Source organism: Sapajus apella, unplaced genomic scaffold, assembly GCF_009761245.1.
Source record: "Sapajus apella isolate SASKATOON/1434 unplaced genomic scaffold, GSC_monkey_1.0 scaffold99, whole genome shotgun sequence".
NCBI classification, from domain to species: Eukaryota; Metazoa; Chordata; class Mammalia; order Primates; family Cebidae; genus Sapajus; species Sapajus apella.
Genome location: NW_022437039.1, coordinates 800,191 through 825,850, shown reverse-complemented (window position 1 = coordinate 825,850; position 25,660 = coordinate 800,191). Strand labels below are relative to the sequence as shown.

The 25,660-nt window shown below is 43.8% G+C and overlaps 1 protein-coding gene across 3 annotated transcripts in view; it reads left to right on the top strand.

The window, feature by feature from the left end:
* The window catches only part of CREBBP (CREB binding protein), a 165,879-nt gene that overhangs the window by 107,439 nt on the left and 32,780 nt on the right, over window positions 1–25,660 (top strand). For 2 of the 3 annotated variants that reach the window (XM_032257967.1, XM_032257969.1), the window contains 9 exons: window positions 524–568; window positions 3,133–3,257; window positions 3,899–4,087; window positions 11,543–11,959; window positions 12,871–13,050; window positions 14,921–15,110; window positions 22,121–22,239; window positions 23,463–23,702; window positions 24,117–24,205. In XM_032257967.1, the coding sequence (XP_032113858.1) occupies window positions 524–568; window positions 3,133–3,257; window positions 3,899–4,087; window positions 11,543–11,959; window positions 12,871–13,050; window positions 14,921–15,110; window positions 22,121–22,239; window positions 23,463–23,702; window positions 24,117–24,205 (1,594 nt within the window). The remainder of the gene's footprint in view (window positions 1–523; window positions 569–3,132; window positions 3,258–3,898; window positions 4,088–11,542; window positions 11,960–12,870; window positions 13,051–14,920; window positions 15,111–22,120; window positions 22,240–23,462; window positions 23,703–24,116; window positions 24,206–25,660) is intronic. The other variant, XM_032257968.1, reaches the window with a different exon arrangement.

Below are 25,660 nucleotides of genomic sequence, written 5' to 3'. Positions count from 1 at the left end.
GGTCCTGACCACCTACCTCAGGCCATGCTGGGACTCTGAGTTTGTCTCTTGGGAAGGCCCTTTAAAGGGTGCACTGGCATTGGAACACAAGTGTTTTTGGACTTGTTGGCTGTTTTTCCCTTTAAGTTTGAAGTCCTAATAAGAAATTTCCTATTCCCGGCCGGACACGGTGGCTCACGCCTATAATCCCAGCACTTTGGGAGGCCGAGGCGGGTGGTTCATGAGGTCAGGCGTTCGAGACCAGCCTGGCCAATACGGTGAAACCCCATCTCTACTAAAAAATACAAAAATTCTCCGGGCTTGGTGGTGCATGCCTGTAGTCCCAGCTACTCAGGAGGCTGAGGCAGAAGAATCACTTGAACCTGGGAAGCAGAGGTTGCTGTGAGCCGAGATCATACCATTGCATTCCAGCCTGGGCAACAGAGCAAGACTCCATCTCAAAGAAAAAGAAATTTCCTGTTCCTGAATCAAGGATTATATTAAATAACTATGGTGTTTTGTTTTTGTTTTTTTGTCACCATAGATGGACCCCTACCCCTTCCAGTGAATCGCATGCAAGTTTCTCAAGGTATTAACTATTTGCTGTGAATCATATTAACATTCAACAGCTATAACTTTTACTTTTTTTTTTTTTTTCCTCTTCCCCTGTGTGTTTCTTTCTAGCCCTTTGTTCTTTCCATTCCTTTTTTGCTGGTGGTCAGAATTCAGTTCTGCAGGTAGTATGCATCTGTTTATAGTGTGGAGTTTGGAGATTATAGGAAATATCTTCCAAGAGATCAGAAGTAGTATTTAGCTTTTTAATTTTTTAATGGATGGTAGAGTGGATTTGGTACATTACTCAGGAAGAGTCTGAGAAAGAAGCACTGTAGATGCGGGGAGGAAGTCCTTCTGAATGCCGAGAAGGAGAAGCATGCAAGCCGGTCCTACACTGCTGAGCGCTTGCAGATGGTGAGGTGGTGACAGCAGGGGCTGCTCTTGGTCCTAGGGCTTAAACCCAGCTAGCTGGATGTCAACTTCTGGAGAGTTTGTACACACAGGTCCTGCACCAAGTTGGGGTGGCAGTAGCTGTCTCAGCAACCTTGAAATGTTCTTAAGTAGGGAGGCTATGGTTTTTTGTTGGTTGAAACAGCAATTTTTCTTTTGAGATAGGCTGCATTTGAAAACCTTATAGCTCTTGATCATTGAGACCCAAGCGGGAGGATATTTTCCCAGGTTGTGAAATAAGGTGGTGACATTATCCAGAAGACTCTGAGGAAGAAAGCTTTGCTTTGGCAAAGTAGTTTGGTGCTTTGGCACCAGTAGTTTGGGAGGGAGGGAAGAAGAGATCATTGTAAAAGTTTTATTCATATTGGATCCTGGAAAAGACATGGTAGATAGCTGATATTATAGAAAAAACTTATCAGGGACTTGTTTTGATGGACTAGATTTGAAGGGTGAAAGCAATCAAGGAGTCTGGCCAGACGTGGTGGCTCACACCTGTAATCCCAGCACTTTGGGAGGCCAAGGCGGGAGGATCACTTCAGGTTGGGAGTTTGAGACCAGCCTAGCCAACATGGTGAAACCCCGTCTCTACTAAAAATACAAAAATTAGCCAGGTATGGTGGTGCACGCCTGTAATCCCAGCTATTCGGGGGGCTGAGATAGGAGAATTACTTGAACTCAGAAGGCAGAGGGTGCAGTGAGTAAAGATTGTACCACTGTACTCCAGCCTGGGCAACAAGAGCGAAACTGCATCTAAAAAAAAAAAAAAAAAGGCCAGGCACGGTGGCTGATGCGTGTAATTCCAGCACTTTGAGAGGCCGATGTGGGTAGGTCACAGGGTCAGGAGTTTGAGACCAGCCTGGCCAACATAGTGAAACCCCATCTTTACTAAAAATAAAAAATTAGGTGAGCATGGCAGCACATGCCTGTAGTCCCAGCTACTCAAGAGGCTGAGGCAGGGGAATTGCTTAAACCCAGGAGGTAGAGGTTGCAGTGAGCCAGATCGAAGGAGTCAGAGAAATTGAGCCTGAGGAAAGTGACTGGATGCTGTGTTGGGGATTGGTCCAGGGCTTCGGTCTGGATAGGAAGATGCTACTGGTGTGGGATGTGATGAGCCTGCTGTTGAGCAGCAGAATATTGGAATAGGTGTTTTCTAGTCAAGCACTTAGCAACCTCCCTGCCAGCACATCTGGGTAAATACAGATTTCTTTAAGTGTTGTTTCTTAGTAATTCTTTTTCTTTTATAAAATTCTCAAGAGAGGGGAAACTTACATTACACACTCGCTGGAAAGTCTTCCTGGTCTATATTGGCACATGGTTTTTTGAGGGTAGTATTTCTAGGTAATCGTTAAAGGTAGTGCTCCATGAGAGTCATCCTTTGAGCCTTCTTATGGCTACAGCAGTGCTAAGGTAATGACTCCCGGAAATTCTCTCAAGGGTTCTGTCAGATTCTAGTGTTGGTCCCAAGAATAACTTGAAACTGGTGCTTCTTTAGATCTGAGTTTACAGAGTATTGTTGGAAATTGGAAGGAACTAGACACCACACTCTGGAGAAACTTACTGGCTGTGAAATCTCTTTTAGTGATGCAATGTTTCTGTAAACTACAGGAGGCTGGGGTTGGGGATTGCTAACTCTTGGGCACTTCTTAATGCTTAAAGTGCTTGCAAAATTAAAACAATATTTGGAGTCTTAGCACGGATTCTAACAATGAATGTAATCCCAGCAAGGAGCTAGGAAGTCTGGGATGATGCACACCGGCTGCTCCTGAGGCATTAGGTTTGGGTGTGCACAGAATCTTGCCCTGGTCTTAGGAAACATCTCAAAGATTGGGGTGGGGGCGGTGTCCTCTTCCTTCAGGGCACCTCCTCACCCTATTTGTTCTGTCATTTCCAACCTTATGCCTTCATATGCTCATCCTTGCCTAGCGCACCCCATCATGCCACCCTCACCACCACCACATTGATGCCATTTTCCCTGGATATGGAGAAGTCTGTTCCATCATCATGTGCATTGATTAATAGGGTGATTTCCTTTCAGTTTTCGGTTGCCTGTGTGTTCCATCTTGCTTTACTTAGAGTTTATTTAGCAAGCCGTAATTCTGTTTTCCTGTGGGTGCTCTTCCTAATGAACTGTTGTGGGTACATTTACAGGGATGAATTCATTTAACCCCATGTCTTTGGGGAACGTCCAGTTGCCACAAGCACCCATGGGACCTCGTACAGCCTCCCCAATGAACCACTCTGTACAGATCAACAGCATGGGCTCAGTGCCCGGGGTAAGTGCTTCTCTTTAGCTGTGCTGCAGATAGCCCTCCCTCTCACATGGAACATTGTCTAAGCAGCAGAATTCATGTCACTTGAGAATCCTGTGGTTCTTGTTCCTTTGAATTTGGGTTATGCTTTATTTCTTTCATCTCTTCTTTTTAGAAAAATCTTCATTACTACAATGAGAATTATTTGACTGTTAGTTATTTTATTGGAATAACAAATTTATGGGAATGTGTGGCTTTGTGAGAATGTGGGAGTTCAAGGCTGGAGAAGGCAGCCTCAGATATATGGCCAGCAGGGAATTGTCAGCATCTGTTGACTGAGAGCTCTCTCTCCCGAGGCTGCTTTCTAAACACTTTAGAGAACTCATAGGCATGTCTTAAACTTTAAATTATAGCCTATTGATTTCTCTTCAGAGGACATTTTAAAGCTGGTTTATTTGAGAGATTGCCTGAGAAAGTGGGTAAAGTACCCAGAAGCCCAGGAGTTCTTAGCAAGTGGTGGCCTCTTCCCACAAGGAAGGGCGGGATTTCAGCCCTGTGCCTGGCATCCTCTGGGATTGTGAGGCCTTGGGTCTTTCTGGTCCGTCTTGAAAACTCTGGCCACCAGCTTCTGAACTACAGCTCTGGTGGTGCTTGTTGTCTCGTAGATGGCCATTTCTCCTTCCCGAATGCCTCAGCCTCCGAACATGATGGGTGCGCACACCAACAACATGATGGCCCAGGCGCCCGCTCAGAGCCAGTTTCTGCCACAAAACCAGTTCCCGTCATCCAGCGGAGCAATGAGTGTGAACAGTGTGGGGATGAGCCAGCCGCCAGCCCAGACAGGCGTGTCACAGGTACCGTGCCCCACTGGGACCGTGACTGCCAATATTCACATTGCCCCAGCTTTCTGTGACCTAAGCCTGTCTTCCTTCATCCAGAACACACATTTATCTTCTGTATATCAGTATCTTTTTCCCTCCTTTGTCCTGTAAGTCTTACCTTTTATGGAATTTCTCTTACTCTCTCTGGCTTAACTACATGCAAAAACGGAAATGGATTTAGATTTTTTTGGTTTGTGTGCTTTTGTGTTTGATCTTTGGGTTTTTTCTTATTTTTTATGTATTTCAAATTTTAAGTTTAACGTGACTCTGAGAGACATTAGAATTTTATTTTTTTATTTTATTTTATTGGAGACGGAGTCTTGCTGTATTTCCCAGGCTGGAGTGCAGTGGTGCCGTCTCAGCTCACTGCAACCTCTGCCACCCGGGTTCAAGAGATTGTCCTGCCTCAGCCTCCTGAGTAACTGGGACTATAGGTGTACGCCACCATGCCCGGCTAATTTTTTATATTTTTAGTAGAGACAGGGTTTCACCATGTTGGTCAGGCTGGTCTTAAACTCCTGACCTCGTGATCTGCCCCCCTCAGTCTTCCAAAGTGCTGGGATTACACGTGTGAGCCACCATGCCCGGCCTGAGTCATTAGAATTTTAAAAAGGGAGTGAGAAGGACCCATGAATTCACTCTTGGAGATTTGGCTTTCGTATCGTCTCCACTGCCAGGTGAAGTCAAGCTAACAGAGTTATTTCAATAGATCTCTTCTTGTTGAATGTTTTTAACTTTTCAATCTAGAGCTGAAGAAAACAATTGTTCCTTTATTTGTTCCTCTTTTGTTGTGCATATGATTGCTACTGTATACAAAATACACATGTATTTAAAACAGACCAAATCCTCCCCAACAGATAAAATTCTTGTTTTAAGTGTGTGTGTGTGTGTGTGTTTGTTTGTTTTGACACAGGGTCTTGCTCTGTTGCCCAGGCTGGAGTGCAGTGGCACAATCTTGACTCTATAACCTCTGCCTCCTGGGTTCAAGCAATTATCCCACCTCAGCCTCTCAGGTAGCTGTCAGACGCGTGCCACCACACCCAGCTAATTTTTTTTTTTTTTTAAATAGAGACAGGGTTTTACCATGTTGGCCATGCTGGTCTCGAATTCCTGACCTCAGGTGATCCACTCGCCTTAGCCTTCCAAAGTGCTGGGATTACAGGCATGAGCTACCACACCTGGCCTTGTTTTCCATTTTTAATGTGAAGTAATGCTGAGTAAGTCACTTTTACATATTTCCTCACTAATTATTCTTAATTTTCCATAACATCTCATTGCTCTAGAACAGGGATTAGCAAACTTCTTGTAAAAGGCCAGATACTAAATATCTTCAGCTTTGCAAGCCATTCAATTCAGTTTTGATTTTCATCATTTGCCTCTGTTCTTACAGTGCATAAGCTGCTGTGGTACATGAATGAGGTGACTGTGTGCCAATAAAATTTTTTTTTTTTTTTTTTTTTTTTTTTTTTTTTTTTTGAGATGGAGTTTCACTCATGTTACCCAGGCTGGAGTGCAATGGCACGATCTCGGCTCACCACAACCTCCGCCCCCTGGGTTCAGGCAATTCTCCTGCCTCAGCCTCCTGAGTAACTGGGATTACAGGCACGCACCACCATGCCCAGCTCATTTTTTGTATTTTTAGTAGAGACGGGGTTTCACCATGTTGACCAGGATGGTCTCGATCTCTTGACCTCATGATCCACCCGCCTCGGCCTCCCAAAGTGCTGGGATTACAGGCTTGAGCCACCGCACCCGGCCAAAATTTTATTTATAGAAACAAGCAGCCATTGGCTAGGCGTGGTGGCTCACACCTGTAATTCCAGCATTCTGGGAGGCTGAGGCGGGCAAATCACCTGAGGTCGGGAGCTCAAGACCACCCTGACCAACATAGTGAAACTCCGTCTTTTAAAAAAAGAAGAGAAAAAAAAAAAAAAAAAAGAAAGAAACAAGCAGTTCTGTGTGTTTGGCCCACAGGTGGAAGTTTGCCAACCCCTGCTCTAGAATAGTGATTCAGAATCATTTTTAAAAGGTCCACAAATAATCCTGAAGTGTCTCCACATTTGAAGTATCTGAAGTGTCTTTGGTAGAGACGGTGAAACACCATCTCTACCGAAAGCACAAAAATTCACCAGGTGTGGTAACTCACACCTGTAATCCCAGCATTTTGGGAGACTGAGGCGGGTGATCACCTGAGGAGTTCAGAAGAAGCAACTAACTTAAAAAAAAATCTTGACCGGCAGAGAGATCCAAGATGGCCGATTACTAGCCGCTCAGGATTGTAGCTCCCAGTGAAAGTGCAGCGAACGAGAGGATGCCACACTTTCAGACGAATTTTTGTTGCTCACGGACCTGAAGATTCCCAGGAGAGGAGCCCCACAGGTAGCCAGCGCCACTCTTGTGGCCGGCGCGGCAGTTCTCAGTGCAGAGTAAACGGGACTGGGTCCCCTTTTGGTCGACATTTGGAGCTCGGGGAAGGCAGAGTCGCCCATTCAGCTGATTGAAAAAGGGACTCAAGAGGGAAGCCAGACCGGAGATTCCTGGGCAGAAAAGCACCAAGAATCTTAACGCCTCTCTTACACCAATAACAGACTTAAAGAGTGCCAAATCAAGAACAAACTTCCATTCACAATTGCCACAAAGAGAATAAAATACCTAGGAATACAACTAACAAGGAATGTAAAGGACCTCTTCAAGGAGAACTACTAACCACTGCTCAACGAAATAAGAGAGGACACAAACAGGTGGAGAAGCATTCCATGTTCATGGTTAGGAAGAATCAATATCGTGAAAATGGCCATACTGCCCAAAGTAATTTACAGATTCAATGCTATCCCCATCAAACTACCAATGACCTTCTTCACAGAACTGGAAAAAAACACCTTAAACTTCATATGGAACCAAAAGAGAGTCCGCATAGCCAAGTCAATTCTAAGCAAAAAGAACAAAGCAGGAGGCATCACACTACCGGACTTCAAACTATACTACAAGTCTACAGTAATCAAAACAGCATGGTACTGGTACCAAAACAGAGATATAGACCAATGGAACAGAACAGAGGTCTCGGAGGCAACACAACATATCTACAACCATCTGATCTTTGACAAACCAGACAAAAATAAGCAATGGGGAAAGGATTCCCTGTTTAATAAATAGTGTTGGGAAAACTGGCTAGCCATGTGCAGAAAGCAGAAACTGGACTCCTTCCTGATACCTTACACTAAAATTAACTCCAGATGGATTAAAGACTTAAACATAAGACCTAACACCATAAAAACTCTAGAAGAAAATCTAGGCAAAACCATTCAGGACATAGGCGTAGACAAGGGCTTCATGACCAAAACACCAAAAGCATTGACAACAAAAGCCAAAATAGACAAATGGGACCTAATCAAACTCCACAGCTTCTGCACAGCAAAAGAGACAGTCATTAGAGTGAATCAGCAACCAACAGAATGGGAAAAAATTTTTGCTGTTTACCCATCTGACAAAGAGCTAATATCCAGAATTTACAAAGAACTAAAACAGATTTACAAGAAAAAAACAAGCCCATTCAAAAGTAAGCAAAGGATATGAACAGATACTTTACAAAAGAAGACATTCATGAGGCCAACAAACATGAAAAAATGCTCATCATCACTGGTCATCAGAGAAATGCAAATCAAAACTACATTGAGATACCATCTCACGCCAGTTAGAATGGCAGTCATTAAAAAATCTGGAGACAACAGATGCTGGAGAGGATGTGGAGAAATAGAAACACTTTTACACCGTTGGTGGGAGTGTAAATTAGTTCAACCATTGTGGAAGACAGTGTGGCGATTCCTCAAGGACCTAGAAATAGAACTTCCTTTTGACCCAGCAATCCCATTACTGGGTATATATCCAAAGGATTATAAATTGTTCTGCTATAAGGACACATGCACACGAATTTTCATTGCAGCACTGTTTACAATAGCAAAGACCTGGAACCAACCCAAATGCCCATCGATGATAGACTGGACAGGGAAAATGTGGCACATATACACCATGGAATATTATGCAGCCATCAAAAACGATGAGTTTGTGTCCTTTGTAGGGACATGGATGAACCTGGAAACCATCATTCTCAGCAAACTGACAGAAGAGCAAAAGATCAAACACCGCATGTCCTCACTCATAGGTGGGTGTTGAACAGTGAGAACACATGGACACAGGGAGGGGAGCACTACACACTGGGGTCAGTTGGGGGGAAATAGGGGAGGGACGGTGGGGGGTGGGGAGCTGGGGAGAGATAGCAAGGGGAGAGATGCCAGATGTAGGTGATGGGGAGGAAGGCAGCAAATCACACTGCCACGTGTGTACCTATGCAACAATCTTGCATGTTCTTCACATGTACCCCAAAACCTAAAATGCAATAAAATAAATAAATGGGAAAACAAACAAACAAACAAACAACAAAACATTACCCTTCTGGAGAAAAAAAAAAAAGAATCTTAACGCCTCTCCTTTAGCCAGCACAGTGGGTTGCTCAGATTCCAGCACTGGGAATCAACAAGTTGGATGTCCACTCAGAGACCTAATTTGAGAGTTGGTAATTACAAAGGCGACAGGTGGATAAATTTACAATGTTGGGAAGAAACCAGTGTAAAAAGGCTGAGAATACTGAAAATCAGAATGCCTCTCCCTCTGCAGGGGATCACAGTTCCTCATCAACAAAGGAACAAGGCCTGATGGAGAATGAGTGCGTTCCAATAACAGAATTAGGCTTCAGAAGTTGGATAATAAGAAACTTCTGTGAGTTAAAAGAACGTGTTCTAGCCCAATGTAAAGAAACTAAGAACCTTGAAAAAAGGTTTGACGAAATCCTAACGAGAATAGACAATCTAGAGAGGAATATAAGTGAATTAATGGAACTGAAGAATACAATACGAGAACTCTGCGAAGTATGCACAGATGTTAACACTCGACTTGATCAAGCAGAAGAAAGGATATCAGAGGTCAAAGACCAACTTAATGAAATGAAACGAGAAGACAAGAAAAAGAAAAGAATTTTCAACCCAGAATCTCATATCCAGCCAAACTAAGCTTCATAAATGAAGGAAAAATAAAATTTTTCATGAACAAGCAAACACTCGGAGATTTTGTCACCACCAGGCCTGGTTTACAAGAGCTTCTGAAAGAAGCACTACACACAGAAAGGAACAACCAGTATCAGTCATCCCAAAAACTTACCAAAAGGTAAAGAGTATCTCCATGATGAAGAATCTATATCAACTAATGGGCAAAATAGCCAGCTAGCATTAAATGACAATATTAAACTTACAAATATCAATATTAATCCTGAATTTAAATGGATTAAACGCCCCAATCAGAAACACAGACACGCAAATTGAATAAAAGTCAAAACCCATCGGCACGCTGTATCCAGATCCATCTTATAAGCAAGGACATACAAAGACTCAAAACAAAAGGTTTGAGGAAGACTCACCAACCAAATGGAGAGAGAAAAAAAAAAAAACAAAACAGGAGTTATAACTTTTGTCTCTGACAAAATAGACTTTAGTAGTAACAAAGACTAAAAGAAACAAAGAAGGATATTACATAATGGTAAAAGGATCAATGTAACAACAGGAGTCAATGATCATAAATATATACGCACCCAATATAGGAACACCCAGATACATTAGACAAGTTCTTAATGACTTATAAAGAGACTTGGACTCCCGCATAATAATAGCGGGAGACTTTGACAACACATTGTTAATATTCGATGGATCAACGAGATAGAAAATTAACAGGGACATTTATGATTTGAACTCAGACCTGGAACAAGTAAACTCAGTGAATATTTATAGAATTCTTCACCCCAGGTCCACAGAACATACATTTTTTCATTATCATATTACACCTATTTCTAAAGTGACTACATAAATGGAAGTAAATCACTCTTCAGCATTTGCATAGCATTTCACAGATTTAAATGAAATATTGGTTGGCTGTTTGTTATTTTTTTCCCTTATTCCTTCCTGTCTCCGCTGTTAAGTACAATTATCGGCATAAAAGAGGTTTTTAATACCTATTTTTAGATTGCATTCCAGCCTGGGCAATAGAGCAAGACTCCTGTTCTCTCTCCCCTTTTCTCTTTCTCTCTTTCTTTCTCTCTCTCTCTCTCTCTTTCTTTCTTTCTTTCTTTCTTTCTTTCTTTTTCTTTCTTTCTTTCTTTCATAAAAGAAAAAAAAATGTTTTGCTAAGCTAAGCTTAGAAAATGTTAAAGAACATTGAGAACATGTTATAGAACTTGAAGCTTACAGGCTGGGTCAGTGTACAGTGCGCCCGCCCTCCCCCCCCCCCCCCTCCACCAACGATGTGCCATTTCACTTTCTGAGGTTTCAATTACCTGGGGTCAATCATGGTCCAAAAATCTTAAATGGAAAATTGGAATAAACCACTGATAAGTTTTAAATTAATAAACCAGGCGTGGTGATGCACGCCTTTGATCCCAGCTACTGAGGAGACTAAGGCAGAAGAATTGCTTGAACCCGTAAGGTGGAGGTTTGCAGTGAGCCAAGATTGCGCCATTGCTCTCTGGCATGGGTGACAGAGCGAGACTCCATCTCAAAAAAAAAAGGAAAAAAAAAAGTTTTAAATTGAATGTCATTGTGAGTTGTGTGATGAGTTCTCGCACTATCCCACTCTGTGCCACCAGGGATATGGATCATTTCTTTGTACAGCATTTCTACACTGTAGACACTGTTAGTCACTGAGTATCCACCTTCGTTGTTAGATCCAAACATGGTAAATATTGGGTTCGGTACTGTCTGTGGTTTCAAGCATCACCTGGGGGTCTTAGAATGTATCCGAGTGGATATGAGGGGACTGCTGTAGATGTGTTTGTTTAAGCCATAAGCTTCAGTGGTTATTTTAATTATATAAATCAGACTATGAGAAATGTGCACTTCATTGAGGAGTGCACATTGCAAGTGTATAGCTCGATGAATTTTCACAAACAGAACACTCCCAAGAAAGCAACACACCTCATCAAGAAAGTATTAAATTGCCATACATTTGGCCCGGCATGGTGGCTTACACCTGTAAACCCAGCACTTTGGGAGACGGAGGCAGGAGGATCACTTGAGATCAGGAGTTTGAGGCCAGTCTGGCCAACGTGGTGAACCCCCATCTCTACTGAAAACAAAAAACTTAGCCAGGCATGGTGGCAGGCACCTGTAATCCCTGCAGCTCGGGAAGCTGAGACAAGAAAATCGCTTGAACCCAGGAGGTTGAGGTTGCAGTGAGCCAAGGTCGTGCCACTGCACTCCAGCCTGGACAACAAGAGTAAAACTCTTGTCTCCAAACAAACAAAATTTCATAACCTTTAATTTTCCAAATGTTTTGTCACATTTTCAAATGGGAGAAATAATTTTGACGTTCTCTGTCCATTTCTGGTAGGGACAGGTGCCTGGTGCTGCTCTTCCTAACCCTCTCAACATGTTGGGGCCTCAGGCCAGCCAGCTGCCCTGCCCTCCAGTGACACAGTCACCATTGCACCCGACGCCACCTCCTGCTTCCACGGCTGCTGGCATGCCATCTCTCCAGCACCCTACACCACCTGGGATGACTCCTCCCCAGCCAGCAGCTCCCACTCAGCCATCAACTCCTGTGTCGTCTTCCGGGCAGACTCCTACCCCGACTCCCGGCTCAGTGCCCAGTGCTACCCAAACCCAGAGCACCCCTACAGTCCAAACAGCAGCCCAGTCCCAGGTGACCCCGCAGCCTCAAACCCCAGCTCAACCCCCGTCTGTGGCTACCCCTCAGTCATCGCAGCAGCAGCCAACACCTGTGCATGCCCAGCCTCCTGGCACGCCGGTAAGCCTCTCTCTGTCTACTGTCTTTGGGCAGAGACTCTTAGGAGGTAATTTTCCCGTAAAAATTGTCTGTCAGGCCAGGCCAGGCCAGGCGTGGTGGTTCACACCTGTAATTTCAGCACTTTGGGAGGTCAAGGTGTGGGACAAACACTTGAGCCCATGAGTTCAAGACCAGCCTGGGCAACATAGTGAGAATTTATCTCCACCCAAAAAAAAATTTTTTTTTTAATTAGATAAGGTTGGTGCTGTGTGCCTGTAGTCCCAGCCACTTGGAAGGCGTAGGTGGGAAGATCACTTGAGCCTGGGAGACGCAGGTTACAGTGAGCTAAGATCCCACCACTGCACTCCAATCTCAGTGACAAAGTGAGACTCCGTTTCAAAAAACTCCATTGATTAAAAATTTGCAAATTAAGATTTCTTTTAGTGGCTCGTTCTCATAATGTTCATTTACTCCACCAGCATCCGCGTTCCCGCTGTTCACACAGGCTGGGGAATGCTTTGTCTTTAGATAGGCACTTGATTTCCCTCCGTTCAGATGCGCTTAGACATTCATAATTCAACCTTTTACCATACACGTTAACCACCACATTGAAGGGAATTAATTTCAAAATATGAGCTTTCATGACTTAGCCAGAAAACTTTGAGAAAATAATTTCATATCAAAGTTTGCAAATCCCTGCTGTTACCGCTGCCTTTGTGACAAGATCTGAGTTGTGCTTCTGGCTGCTGGTGCCTTCCTCTAGAACTCACTCCTACTTTAACCTCTGTTCTTTGGTTATTTCACTGAAGTATGCCTGCTGAATCAGTATTGAGAAATGTTAATGGGAAATTGTAGGTTGCATGAGCAGCATAATTGAAGATCATTTATGTTGCCTTGCCTACTGAAATCAGTGCTTTTGGTTTTTTTCACAGCTTTCCCAGGCAGCAGCCAGCATTGATAACAGGGTCCCTACCCCATCCTCGGTGGCCAGTGCAGAAACCAATTCCCAGCAGCCAGGACCTGATGTACCTGTGCTAGAAATGAAGGCGGAGGCCCAGACGGAGGACAATGAGCCCGATGCTGGTGAATCCAAGGGGGAGCCCAGGTCTGAGGTGGGTGCCACTCTGTAGGAATGCGTTGATGGCTTTGTGTTGTAACTTCACCCAGGTGCCCACGGGCGAGGCCAGGAGCGTGCCATGGGTGTCCCTCACTTTAGTTAGAATATTCTGTTGGAATGTGTGTTTGTGGCTCAGTGTGTAGGAAATAGACTTAAAACAGCTTAGCTTTTCGTTTTTAAATATGGGGTGGCATGGCCATGCACGGTGGCCCACACCAGTAATCCCAGCACATTGGGAGGCCGAGACGGGCAGATCCACGAAGTCAGGAGATTGAGACCATCCTGGCTAACACTGTGAAACTCTGTCTCCACTAAAAATACAAAAAATTAGCCGGGCATGGTGGCGCACACCTGCAGTCCCAGCTTCGTGGGAGGCTGAGGCAGGAGAATCCCTTGAACCCAGGAGGCAGAGGTTGTAGTGAGCCAAGATCACGCCGCTGCACTCCAGCCTGGAGAACAGAGCAAAACTCTGTCTCAAAAAATTAAAATAAATATAACAGGTGGGTTTATTTTGCCAGAAATGAAGAATACTGGCTTACATTTGCAATATTTGAGGCCTCCAACAACTTTTTATTTGATGTTCTTCATTCATGTGTATTTCTGCAGAGGTGGACTGTAGAAGGTGGGGTGAAATCATTTACTAATTCACCTATGGCAGAAGCTGAAAACTGGCAGACCACGAGCTGGATCCAGCCTGTAAATGGGTTTGGCCCACACAGTATCTTAAAAATCAGGAAATTGCAAATAAAACTCTAGATTTCTGGCTTTTCTTGAAAAATGAGACGCTTTCAGTATTGTGACAGCTGTCTGGTTGTGAGCACCAGCTGTGGCAGGCTCTCTAATTAGCCACAGTTCCCACTATTCCTTGCTGTCCCATACCACACTTCTTGCCTCTGAGGACTTTTGGTCCCTGCCCCAATTTTTAAGGAGATTTTTATTCCAAATTAGAAAAATATATGTGAAAAATATATATATGTGAAAAATCTGAGTATGTCCTTTTTTTTTTTTTTTTTTTTTTTTTTGACTAGTCTTGCTCAGGTGCTAGGCTGGAGTGCAGTGGCACGATCTCGGCTCACTGCAGCCTCTACCTCCTGGGTAGCAATTCTCCTGCCTCAGCCTCCTGAGTAGCTGGGACTACAGGCGCGCATCACCACGCCCAACTAATTTTTGTATTTTTAGTCGAGACAGGGTTTCACCATGTTGGCCAGGGTGGTCTCAATCTCTTGACCTTCGTGATCTGCCCGCCTCGGCCTCCCAAAGTGGTGGGATTACAGGCATGAGCCACCGCACCCAACCGTATGTGCAATCTTTAAAGCACTTTTACATTTAAAAACTTTTAAATTAGCCTGGGCATGGTGGCTGGTGCCTATAATCCCAGCATTTTGGGAGGCCAAGACGGGTGGATCACTTGAGGTCAGGAGTTCGAGACCAGCCTGGCCAACATGATGAAACCCTTATCTCTACCAAAAGTATAAAAAACTAGCCAGGCATGGTGGCACACACCTATAATCCCAGCTACTTGGGAGGCTGAGACAGGAGAATTGCTTGCATCTGGGAGGTGGAAGTTGCAGTGAGCTGAGATGTTGCCACTGCACTCCTGCCTGTGTGACAGAGCTAGACTCCATCTCAAAAAAAAAAAAAAAAAAGTTTTAAATTTAGGACTATAATTGCACTGACCCTGTACTGAAGCAACTTAATGAATACCCAGTACTTTATTTCTTCTTCTGGAAGAGAAGAGGTATCATAAATGCAACTCTGAGAAAGGTTTTAACAAACTTATCTAGGTTTGTAAGAGCCTTTTATTGAAGCTGAGGTAACTTAAAGGTGTTTGACATACATATGTTATCTGTAATGTTTTTCTCAAGATGATGGAGGAGGATTTGCAAGGTGCTTCTCAAGTTAAAGAAGAAACAGACACAACAGAGCAGAAATCAGAACCAATGGAAGTGGATGAAAAGAAACCTGAAGTGAAAGTAGAAGTTAAAGAGGAAGAAGAGAGTAGTACTAATGGCACAGCCTCTCAGTCAACATCTCCTTCACAGCCACGCAAAAAAAGTAGGCCGTTTATTCATTACCTTATTAAACCGTGCTGCTTTTCCACAGTGTTGGGATTCCACGTAGAGGATGAAAACCTGAAGTAGAAACATAGTTCTGTCTGCCCTTTTACCATTCTTGCCTGCCATTCCCCTGCAGAAACACTGAGGCTGAGCGACCCTAGCCCTGTGTCCACGGGGCTTGTGGTAGGAGTGAGTGATGAGCTGTGGCTCCAAGGGCACGCAGGCTGCAGAGCTGTCTTCTGAGATGGTGCCTGCAGGGGCCGGGGTTGAAATGCGTCTGGGTCCTTGAGCAGGCTGTGCTCAAAAGTATAAAGAACCAGTCATGTATGTGAGTAGGAAAATAAGCAAAGAAGCCATGTTTTGAGGAAAACGATCGTGATAACAGCATAGGCATGAGCTGGAGGCAGCAGGTTTCTGCCAATACGGTGAGGAAGCTGAGCATCCAGAGTCTGGGGCAGCAGAGTGAGGGGCGGGGTGGCGCCTGGGTACCCAGTGCAGAGGACACAGGGAAGGGGTGGGTTAGGCAGCTTTAGGGTCTGAGATCTGTGGGCTGAGCCCACCTCACAGTGGAAGTTGGACGGAATCCATTTGACATGCGTCCAAAGTAAAGAGATACCAGGGTATCAGAAAACTGTCAAGTGAACCTTAGAAATGGGAGATGGGACTCAGAAAGTCCAAGGCTGCAGATGACGCTTTTGGGAAAGATTGCAGCAAAATTTTAGAGACTGAAACCGTGTTGCAGTGACCCTGGAGAGTGTGAAGTACAGTGAATCTCAGACCTCTTTATACTCTTAGAAGTTAGGGGTCCTCGAGAGTAGTTGTTTGTGTGGATTATCTATCAGCGCTTACTGTATTGGAAATTAAAATTGAGAAATTTGAGCACAATGGCTCACACATGTAATCCCAGCACTTTGGGAGGCCAAGATGGCAGGTTCACTTGATGCCAGGAGTCCAAAACCTGCCTGAGCAACATAGCAAGACTCCATCTCTACAAAACTAAAAAAAATTAGCTGAGTGTGGTGGTGCAGACCTGTAATGCTAGCTACTTGAGAAGCTGAAGCAGCAGGAGTGCCTGAGCCTAGGAGTTTGAGGCTGCTGTGAGCACAGATCACATCACTGCCCTCTAGCCTGGGAGACAAAGTGAGATTATTGCCTCAAAAAAAAAAAAAAAAAAGAAAATTTTTTAAACACTTAGTTCACTTAAAGTAGTTTGTTATGTGGCACCCATAGAAAACATTTATATGAAAAATAATTTTTCCAAAACAAAAATAAGCAAGAATAGTGATATTATTAAGGATATCTGCCTCTGCATTCTCTGTGTTGTGATTGATGATTTTGGTTGAAGTCTACGAAGAAAATCCTGTAGTTGGTAAAGGGAGAAGTATTTTCATAGCCCTTTCAGCTGATTGTGGATATTCTTTGATACTGTACCAAAATTCAACCAGTGAAAGTTTCTTAAAGGTGTTCTGCAACATGGAATCGGAATCTATAGCACTGGATTTTCATACTCTATGACATTAGAATCCATTGATCCATTTTGTACTTGGAATGGATCTTTCGTGTACACTTGATTTTTTTTTCAATTGACACTAAGTTCTGCAGAATTTCCAAATGTTGACATATTTCAGTGTCAAAAAAAATCACATTTGTTGATGCCACCATCAGTTTCTTCAAGTAGGTCTTCTCGGTTTTGAAAAGCAGGGCAGACATGGTGGCTCACGCCTGTAATCTCAGCACTTTGGGAGGCTGACGCGGAAGGATTGCTTGAGAACAGGAATTCAAGGTCTATGATAACACCACTGCACTCTAGCCTGGAGCTCAGGAGTTCAAGACCAGCCTAGGCAACTTGGCAAAACCCTCTCTATATAAAAAAAATTAGCTGGGCATGGTAATGCCTGCCTTTAGCCGCAGCTACTCGAGAGATTGAGGTGGAGAATCACCTAAGCCTGGGAGGTCAAAGCTGTAGTGAGCCGTGATCATGGCAGTGTACTCCAACCTGGGTGACAGAGTGAGATCCTGTCTCAAAAAAATATTAGTAATAATAAACTTTGAGAAGCTACCACGCCCATGTACAAGTTTTCTGAAACTTTAGATTTTTTTAATGAAAGCCCAACTTTTATCATTGGCAACAAATACTGTCACTTGTCCTTGAAGTAACTATCCCTCTTTGTTCATTTCTGAAAAAATGTCTGCCATGTAACCAGAGCTTAGTAACTAGAGTTTATGTCTCAGTCATTCTTGCAAGTTTTAATGTGTTCCATGTGGCCAAGCAGCTACTTCAGCTCTCACTTCTGACACTTGCACGAGTACTGCCTCCTAATAGGGCCACTGTGTGTATGCAGCACACATCTTCTATTCTGTGTGATCAAATACTCTGTATATTTCAGAGTGTTTCAGAATAAAAGACATGTACCAAAGGCTGAGATTTAATACAAGAAATACTTTTTACTACCTCATGAGGAATATTTTTTCAGCCAGGTGTGGTGGCTCACATCTGTAATCTCAGCACTCTGGAAGGCCAAAGTGGGAGGATCACTTGAGGCTAGGAGTTCAAGACAAGCCTGGGCAACATAGTAAGACCCTGTCTCTACAAAAAATAAAAAAATTAGCCAAGTGTGGTGGTACATGCCTCTAGTCCTGGCTGCTCAGGAGGCTGAGGCAGCAGGATCACATGAGCCCAGGGGTCCAAGGCTGCAGTGAGCTGTGATGGCACTGTTGGACTCTAGCCTGGACAACAGAGCAAGACCCTATCTCAAAAATAAATAAATACTTTAAGAAACAAGTGGGCACAGTGGCTCCCACCTGTAATCCCAGCACTTTGGGAGGCCAAGACTAGAGAATCCCTTATGTCTAGGAGTTAAGACCAGCCAGGGCAATGTAGTGAACCTTGTCTCTGCAAAAGAATTTAAACATTAGCCAGGTGTGGTTTTGCACCTGTGGTCCCATTGGCTCAGGAGGCTGAGGTGCGAGGATTGCTTGAGCCCAGGAGGTCAAGGCTGCAGTGAACCATGATTGTGCTGGTGCATTCTAGCATGGATGACAGAGTGAGACTCTGTCTCACAGATAATATTTTTTCTCTGCCAGGAGCAGTAGCTCATACCTGTAATCCCAGGACTTTGGGAGGCTGAGACAGGAGGATTACTTGAGGCCTGGAGTTCAAGCCAGCCTGGGCAACATAGCAAGAACCCATGTCTACCAAACAAAATAAATTTTTTAACATATTTTCTTAAGCATGGCTGGTATTTTTTTTTTCTTGCGACTGTACAGCAGCAGCAATGTGTGATACCACTAGAGTTTGGTGATATTGGCTTTCTTTTCCTTTGCTTTTGCTTTTTTTGTTTTTGTAAGATGTTGGTGATTTTAGTCACTATTGCTTTTCCCTCATCTGTGCAGATGTCCAACATAGTGCAAAAGACAAAGGATGATTTAGTGTTATAAAAATCTTTTCAGACCAGGTGTGGTGGCTTACGCCTATAATCCCAGCACCTGAGCAAATGGATCCCCTGAGATCAGGAATTCACAACCAGCCTGGCCAACATTGGCCTGTTGGTCATAATCTGCCAGCCCCTCATTTAGAGGAATGAAAAGGTTGTTATATAATTGTTTTCTTATAAACAGTTATTCAAAGACTACCAAATGCTACTTCATGTCTGCATAAAACAGAAGAAACGAGTTAGTGGGAAGCAAGGATGTGTATGTGTTTCTGACGCTTCTGAAGGGCACATCTGCAGCCTAGACCAGGCCTTTGCACCTTCAAGTGCTAGGGACTTTGTGCTTGGGGAGTGCTGCATTGGGGTTTTTACCTGCTTGTCCAGACCTCAAGCCAGTGTCTGAAGCAGCCAGGTACCCTGGAGGGGAGGTGGTGTCTACAGAGGTTGGTCAAGAGACCAGATCTTGGCCTCTGATGGGAATGAGCTCTGGGGCATGTTCTTCGTGCACCTGTTTTCATCTTTAAAGTGAGCGTGTTAAACACGTGAGTTTCTCCTTCAACTTTAAACTTTTACTTTCACCAGTTAGGAATCACATGGTGCTTTCCAGAATTTGGTAAGTTAGACCATCCCCACCCCACACAAAGTTAATGACAGGGTCATGTACCTGATGCTTGCCACTTCCCAACTAGAACTTTAAATGTTTACCGTATTTTATTCTGATGTTATTTATGTGTTTGTTTGTTTGTGACAGAGTCTCACTCTGTCACCCAGGCTGGAGTGCAGTGGTGTGATCTTGGCTCACTGCAACTTCCATCTCCCTGGTTCAAGCAATTCTCCTGCCTCAGTCTCCCAAGTAACTGGGATTACAGGTGTGTGCCACCACGCCCCAAGATCACTTGAGCCCAGGAGTTTGTGGCTGCAGTGGCTCTGATGGGGCCCACCACATTGCACTCCAGCCCGGGCGAAAGAGGAAGACTACATCTCTAAAAATATAAAATGAGCTGGGCATGATGGCCAGGCGTGGTGGCTTATGCCCATAATCTCAGCACTTTGGGAAGCTGAGGCGGATGGATCACTTGAGGTCAGGAGTTCAAGACCAGCCCGGCCAACATGATGAAAACCCATCTCTACTAAAAGAACAAAGATTAGCTGGGCATGGTGGTGGGCACCTGTAATTCCAGCTACTTGGGAGGCTGAGGCAGGAGAATCACTTGAACCCGGGAAACAGAGGTTGCAGTGAACTGAGATCTTACCACTGTACTTCCAGCCTGGGTGACAGTGAGACCATGTCTCAAAAAAAAAAAAAATAAAGTTATGGGCATGATGGCTCAATGCCCATTAATATCAGCACTTTGGAAGCTGAGGCGGGGTGAACACTTGAGCTCAGGAGTTCAAGACCAGCCTGGACAACATAGTGAGACCTCATTTCCACAGAAAATTTTAAAATTAGTCATGTGACCAGGCAGATGGCTCACACCTATAATCCCAGCACTTTGGGAGACCATGGTAGCTGGACCACTTGAGGTCAGGAGTTCGAGACCATCCTGACCAACAAGGTAAAACCCCGTCTATACTAAAAATATGAAAATTATCCAGGCATGGTAGCAGGCTCCTGTAATCCCAGCTACTTGGGAGGCTGAAACAGAAGAATTGCTTGAACCTGGGAGGCGGACTTTGCAGTGAGCTGAGATTGCACCACTGCACTCCAGCCTGCACAATGGAGCAAAACTCCATCTCAGAGAAAAAAAAAATAGAATTAGGCATAGTAGCATGCACCTGTAGTCCCAGTTACTCCCGAGGCTGAGGCAGGAGGATGGCTTGAGCCTGGGAGGTTAAAGCTTCAGTGAGCCAAGAATACGCCAGTGTCCCACAGCCTGGGCAGCAGAGTGGGACCTTGCCTCAGTAATTAAGTTAAATTAAAAATTGAAAGAACACAAAGAAAAAAATACGTATCACTTATAAGCTATGGCATTAGACTGCCTGAGACATCTTTGCCTCCAGTTGTTTCTCTGTGAGAGTGAACATGAGCCAAGTGGGGTGAACATGAGCCAAGTGGCCAGACTGCTGACTGGCCAGCCTCCCACACCAAACAGCTTCCCTAGCACCTGTTCCGATATTCGTTTAGGGTTTGTATGAATGTTCAGTCTTGAATGTATTTGGCAGCCAGTATTTATGTTTGTATTAGTGACAACAGAAAGTGTAGTAGGCAGTAAGGTGGCTGAGGGGTTGGAGAAATTGGCATTAGTAAATGTGAGAGTGAGCAATACGGAACTTTTTTTGAGACAGAGTCGTGCTCCATCGCTCAGACTGGAGTGCGGTGGTGTGATCTCAGCTCACTGCAACCTCTGCCTCCCAGGTTCCAGCAATTCTTCTGCCTCAGCCTCCCAAGTAGCTGGGACTTCAGGTTCGTGCCACTACGCCCAGCTAATGCTTTTGTATTTTTTTTTTTTTTTTTTTTTCTGAGACGGAGTTTCGCTCTTGTTACCCAGGCTGGAGTGCAATGGCGCGATCTCGGCTCACCGCAACCTCCACCTCCCAGGTTCAGGCAATTCTCCTGCCTCAGCCTCCTGAGTAGCTGGGATTACAGGCACACACCACCATGCCCAGCTAATTTTTTGTATTTTTAGTAGAGACGGGGTTTCACCATGTTGACCAGGATGGTCTCGATCTCTTGACCTTGTGATCCACCCGCCTCGGCCTCCCAAAGTGGTGGGATTACAGGCGTGAGCCACTGCGCCCGGCCGCTTTTGTATTTTTAGTAGAGATGGGGTTTCACTGTGTTAGCCAGGATGGTCTCAATCTCTTGACCTCTTGACCTTTTGAGCCACCTGCCTCGGCCTCCCAAAGTGCTGGAATTACAGGTATGACCACCGTGTCCAGCAAAACAAAACTTTTCATAAAAATGCTTTATTTTGTAGCGCTATTACTGTTTACATTTATGAGATTGAGAACCGTTTGTCGCCAGCAGCCTGAATTTAATTTAGCCAAGGATAAAAAGTACTTTCCTCTTAGGCTCTATTAAGGTCCCTTCCATCCAAATTCAAGTAGTTCTCTTGTCTCAGCCTCCTGAGTAGCTAGGATTATAGGTGTCCACCACTCCTGGCTAATTTTGTATTTTTAGTAGAGACGAGGTTTCACTGTGTTGGTCAGGCTGGTTTTGAACTCCTGACCTCAGGTGATGCACCTGCCTCAGCCTCCCAAAGTGGTGGGATTACAGGCATGAGCCATTGCGCCCGGCCTGAAATGGCTTTATTTACCACACAGGTTTATGAATGAGACAGATTTGGGAGTTAGCTTGATTTTCTTTTTCAATAAGTTTTTAATGTTGGAAACCTTTCATGGTAGAAGCAGACTTTTCAGTGGTATTTTCTCTCATGATCTGAATGCAGTTCTGACACTAGTGCATTTTCAGAAGCTTTAGTCTATGGATGCTTACAGTGATCGACGAGGGCCCCTCAAGTGCTTTAAGAACGTCGTGGCTGGGACGTCACAGCAGCCAGGCTCCTGTTTTAAATGTGAGGTAGGAGGGATCTAAGCACCTTTTACAGAGAGTCTTTTCTTGATGTTTTCTCTGCAGTCTTTAAACCAGAGGAGCTACGTCAGGCCCTCATGCCAACCCTAGAAGCACTGTATCGACAGGACCCAGAGTCTTTACCTTTCCGGCAGCCTGTAGATCCCCAGCTCCTTGGAATTCCAGTAAGTTAATTCATATAAATAGATTTGCCAGTGTGACTTTTGCGTGTCCATTGTTTTCTCTCTTGAAATTAGATAAAATAACCCCCTTGCTTTAAGTATTTTTCTCCTAATATAAAAAAATTGTTGTCTGAATTTTTATCAATAAAAGTGTTTAGTTTGTTTGATTTCACCTATTCCTGAACCCCCGGTCCTTGGAGGGGTGTGGAAAGCAAGGGCAGGACATGCCCCTGACACTTCACTTTATATTTAGGGGCCTTGTGTCACTTTTGTCTGAAAGAATTTGTGAACATCAACTGTAAAACAAATAGGCTCTCTCTCTGATATTCCTGGATAGCCTTGCAAAGGCCATGGGGACCAAACAGATTCTCCATAGGAGTCATTACTAGTTTTTTATTTATATTTGTCTTGGAATTTCATTTTGCTAGATAGCATCAAGAGTGAATATTGGCCAGGCGTGGTGGCTCACGCCTGTAATCCTAGCACTTTGGGAGGCCGAGGTGGGTGGATCACCTGAGGTCAGGAGTTCAAGACCAGCCTGGCCATCATGGTGAAACCCCTTCTTTAAAAAAAAAAAAAAAGTTAATATCTAGAAATACACACTGTTTGATAAACTTGTTCACTATTTAATTCAGTGGATTAAAGATCTATTTTTAAAATGTTTTATTTAAAGTATCTTCTGCATGCATGGTGGCTCTTGCCTGTGATCCCAGCACTTTGGGAGGCCGAGGCAGGCAGATCACAAGGTCAGGAGATCGAGACCATCCTGGGTAACACGGTGAAATCCCGTCTCTACTAAAACAAAATTAGCCAGGTGCGGTGGCACGTGCCTGTAGTCCGAGCTACTCAGAAAGCTGAGGCAGGAGAATCTTTTGAACCCAGGAGGCGGAGGTTGCAGTGAGCCAAGATCATGCCATTGCACTCCAGCCTGAGCAACAGAGCAAGACTCTGTCTTTTTTTTTTTTTTTTTTAAGTGTCTTCTAACTTTTTTTTTTTAATTTTGCCTTTGAGTTATATAATGTGATTATACTTGAAAATATTAATTACACTTGTAGTGAGTAAAATGAGGTGCATCCGAGGTTGTTTTCTTTTCAATTCCCATTTCTTACTGTTAAGAACAGAATTTATTGTGGTACTTTCTATTGCTGTTTTAATTTTAAGACAACACTGCCATTGGGATTTGGATATTGGGGAATTCCCTAGACTGAGACCATTTTGTTTTTTAGGATTATTTTGACATTGTAAAAAATCCCATGGACCTCTCGACCATCAAGCGGAAGCTGGACACAGGGCAATACCAAGAGCCCTGGCAGTATGTGGACGACGTCTGGCTCATGTTCAACAATGCCTGGCTCTATAATCGCAAGACATCCCGAGTCTATAAGTTTTGCAGTAAGCTTGCAGAGGTCTTTGAGCAGGAAATTGACCCTGTCATGCAGTCCCTTGGATATTGCTGTGGACGCAAGGTACAGTTTTAAGTTTTTCTGGAAAGTGAATTTTCCTGGTTAATCCAACTGGAAGGGTGTTACACTAATACGAGACCACACCTGTGTACTGGGAGTGCGTGTGTGCAAACTGGTGTTTGGTAACAGTTAATGCCTGAAGTGATGTGATGGGTGTACAGGCACGTACTGAGGGACGCTGTGGAGAAGCATTGCTAGCTGCCCCTCTGCCCATGGTATCTGTCTGTAATAAATGTCTCTTAACTAAAGCCAGTTCTATCACATGCTATCCCAAAGGTCTTTAAAGCTATTAAAATTGTTAGAAAACCATCTAATTTACTAACAAATAATTTGCTAATGGTCTAGTAGACTAGAACATTATAGTACAGTAAATGGAATGTATTTTTATATAAAAGTATTTCTCCTCTATTTTTGCAGTATGAGTTTTCCCCACAGACTTTGTGCTGCTATGGGAAGCAGCTGTGTACCATTCCTCGCGATGCTGCCTACTACAGCTATCAGAATAGGTAAGCATTTAGCAGCATCCTGCGTTATGTCTTAGGGCAAGGCACGTCCATCTGGTTATAGTCCGTGTACATTATTTCTTTACTGAAGCTCCAATAAAAAGTGGCCCAATTTCAGGCCGGGTGTGGTGACTTACACCTGTAATCCCAGCATTTTGGGAGGCTGAGGTTGGAGGATCGCTTGAGTCAGGAGTTTTAACACCAGCCTTGGCAACATAGCGAGACCCCATCTCTATTTAAAAAAAGAAAAAGAAAAGTCGCTTAGTTTCAGTGTCTGTTATTCACTCAGATAGGCCCATGGCCTCCTACTTATAAAGCATACTTTTATAGTATAAAAACTAACCTCAGAGCCAAGTCTTGCCATACTGCTTGGATTAGGTACATTATTTTCTTGAACCATGCCCTTTCTAAAACCCAGCCCTGGAAACAGACGTCTGAAGTTGAGAGTAACTGTGATAACAGTTGCCATGCCTTTTTCAAGAAGTTGATAGAGTAGAAAATGTGTGTTTGCAAATGTTTGGCTGAGTAATTTGGCCTGGTCAGTCTAATGGAAAGATTTGCATGAGTGCTACTTCCTTTAAGGTGGAGGAAAGGGGTCCATGATCTTTATTTTTAAATTTTACATTAGCATCGCTATACCAAATGAGATTGGCATTTTAATTGAGTTCAAGAATCACCCCCCTGTTATAAGATGGCCATTTCAGGGTTTTGTGAGTGGTGAATCTGCTTGAGAAGTACTTGCCATTCTTTTGGATTATGAAGATGACTAAATAATAGTTCTCTAGTCTTAAAATAGTTGGAGAGTGAAAACAGTATTTTTTGTTGTGGCTTCCCACACACATACAGCTTGCGTAGTTTTGGAGTTGTTTGAGAAGTCGGCTTATCTGTACTGCAGCCTTTAAGTGTCCAGGTGCAGCTGCAGTGTGAGTGCAACATGCCTAGAGCCACAGGGCGGGAGTCTTGCTCAAACTGTGGCTTTGCCTCCATTTTATGAGCTGGCAACTGGATTCTCTGTGGCCAAGATAGAGCTTTTTGCCTTTTCTTTGTCTTTAGGTTCAAGTGTTAAAGTGTCAACGCTGGGGTTTGGCATTTTTTATCATTTTACTCTTGTTTGGTCATAGTAATTACTTATGTCCTATACTTCAAAGAAGACAGAAGGCTTTTTGTTATTTGTTCACAGGCCTGAAAAACTTGGAATTTTGTGGTTATGTGTTTTAATTCTTCAGTTTTTTTTTAAAAAAGTCCATATTCAAGATTATAACTCCCCTCAAAATCCTATTTTTTCAAAAATGCTTTGGGCACAAAATTGTCTCAAAAAAAAGGTTTGTGAGCCTTTTCTATTAGGAATAAGCCTGGCCTGCTTATTCCTCATACTGTTTAATGTAATGAAAGGCCAGTGCAGGGGGGAAGGACAGACCCTAAAGTGCTTCCCTGATGGAAGTGCAGCCTGTGCAGTTG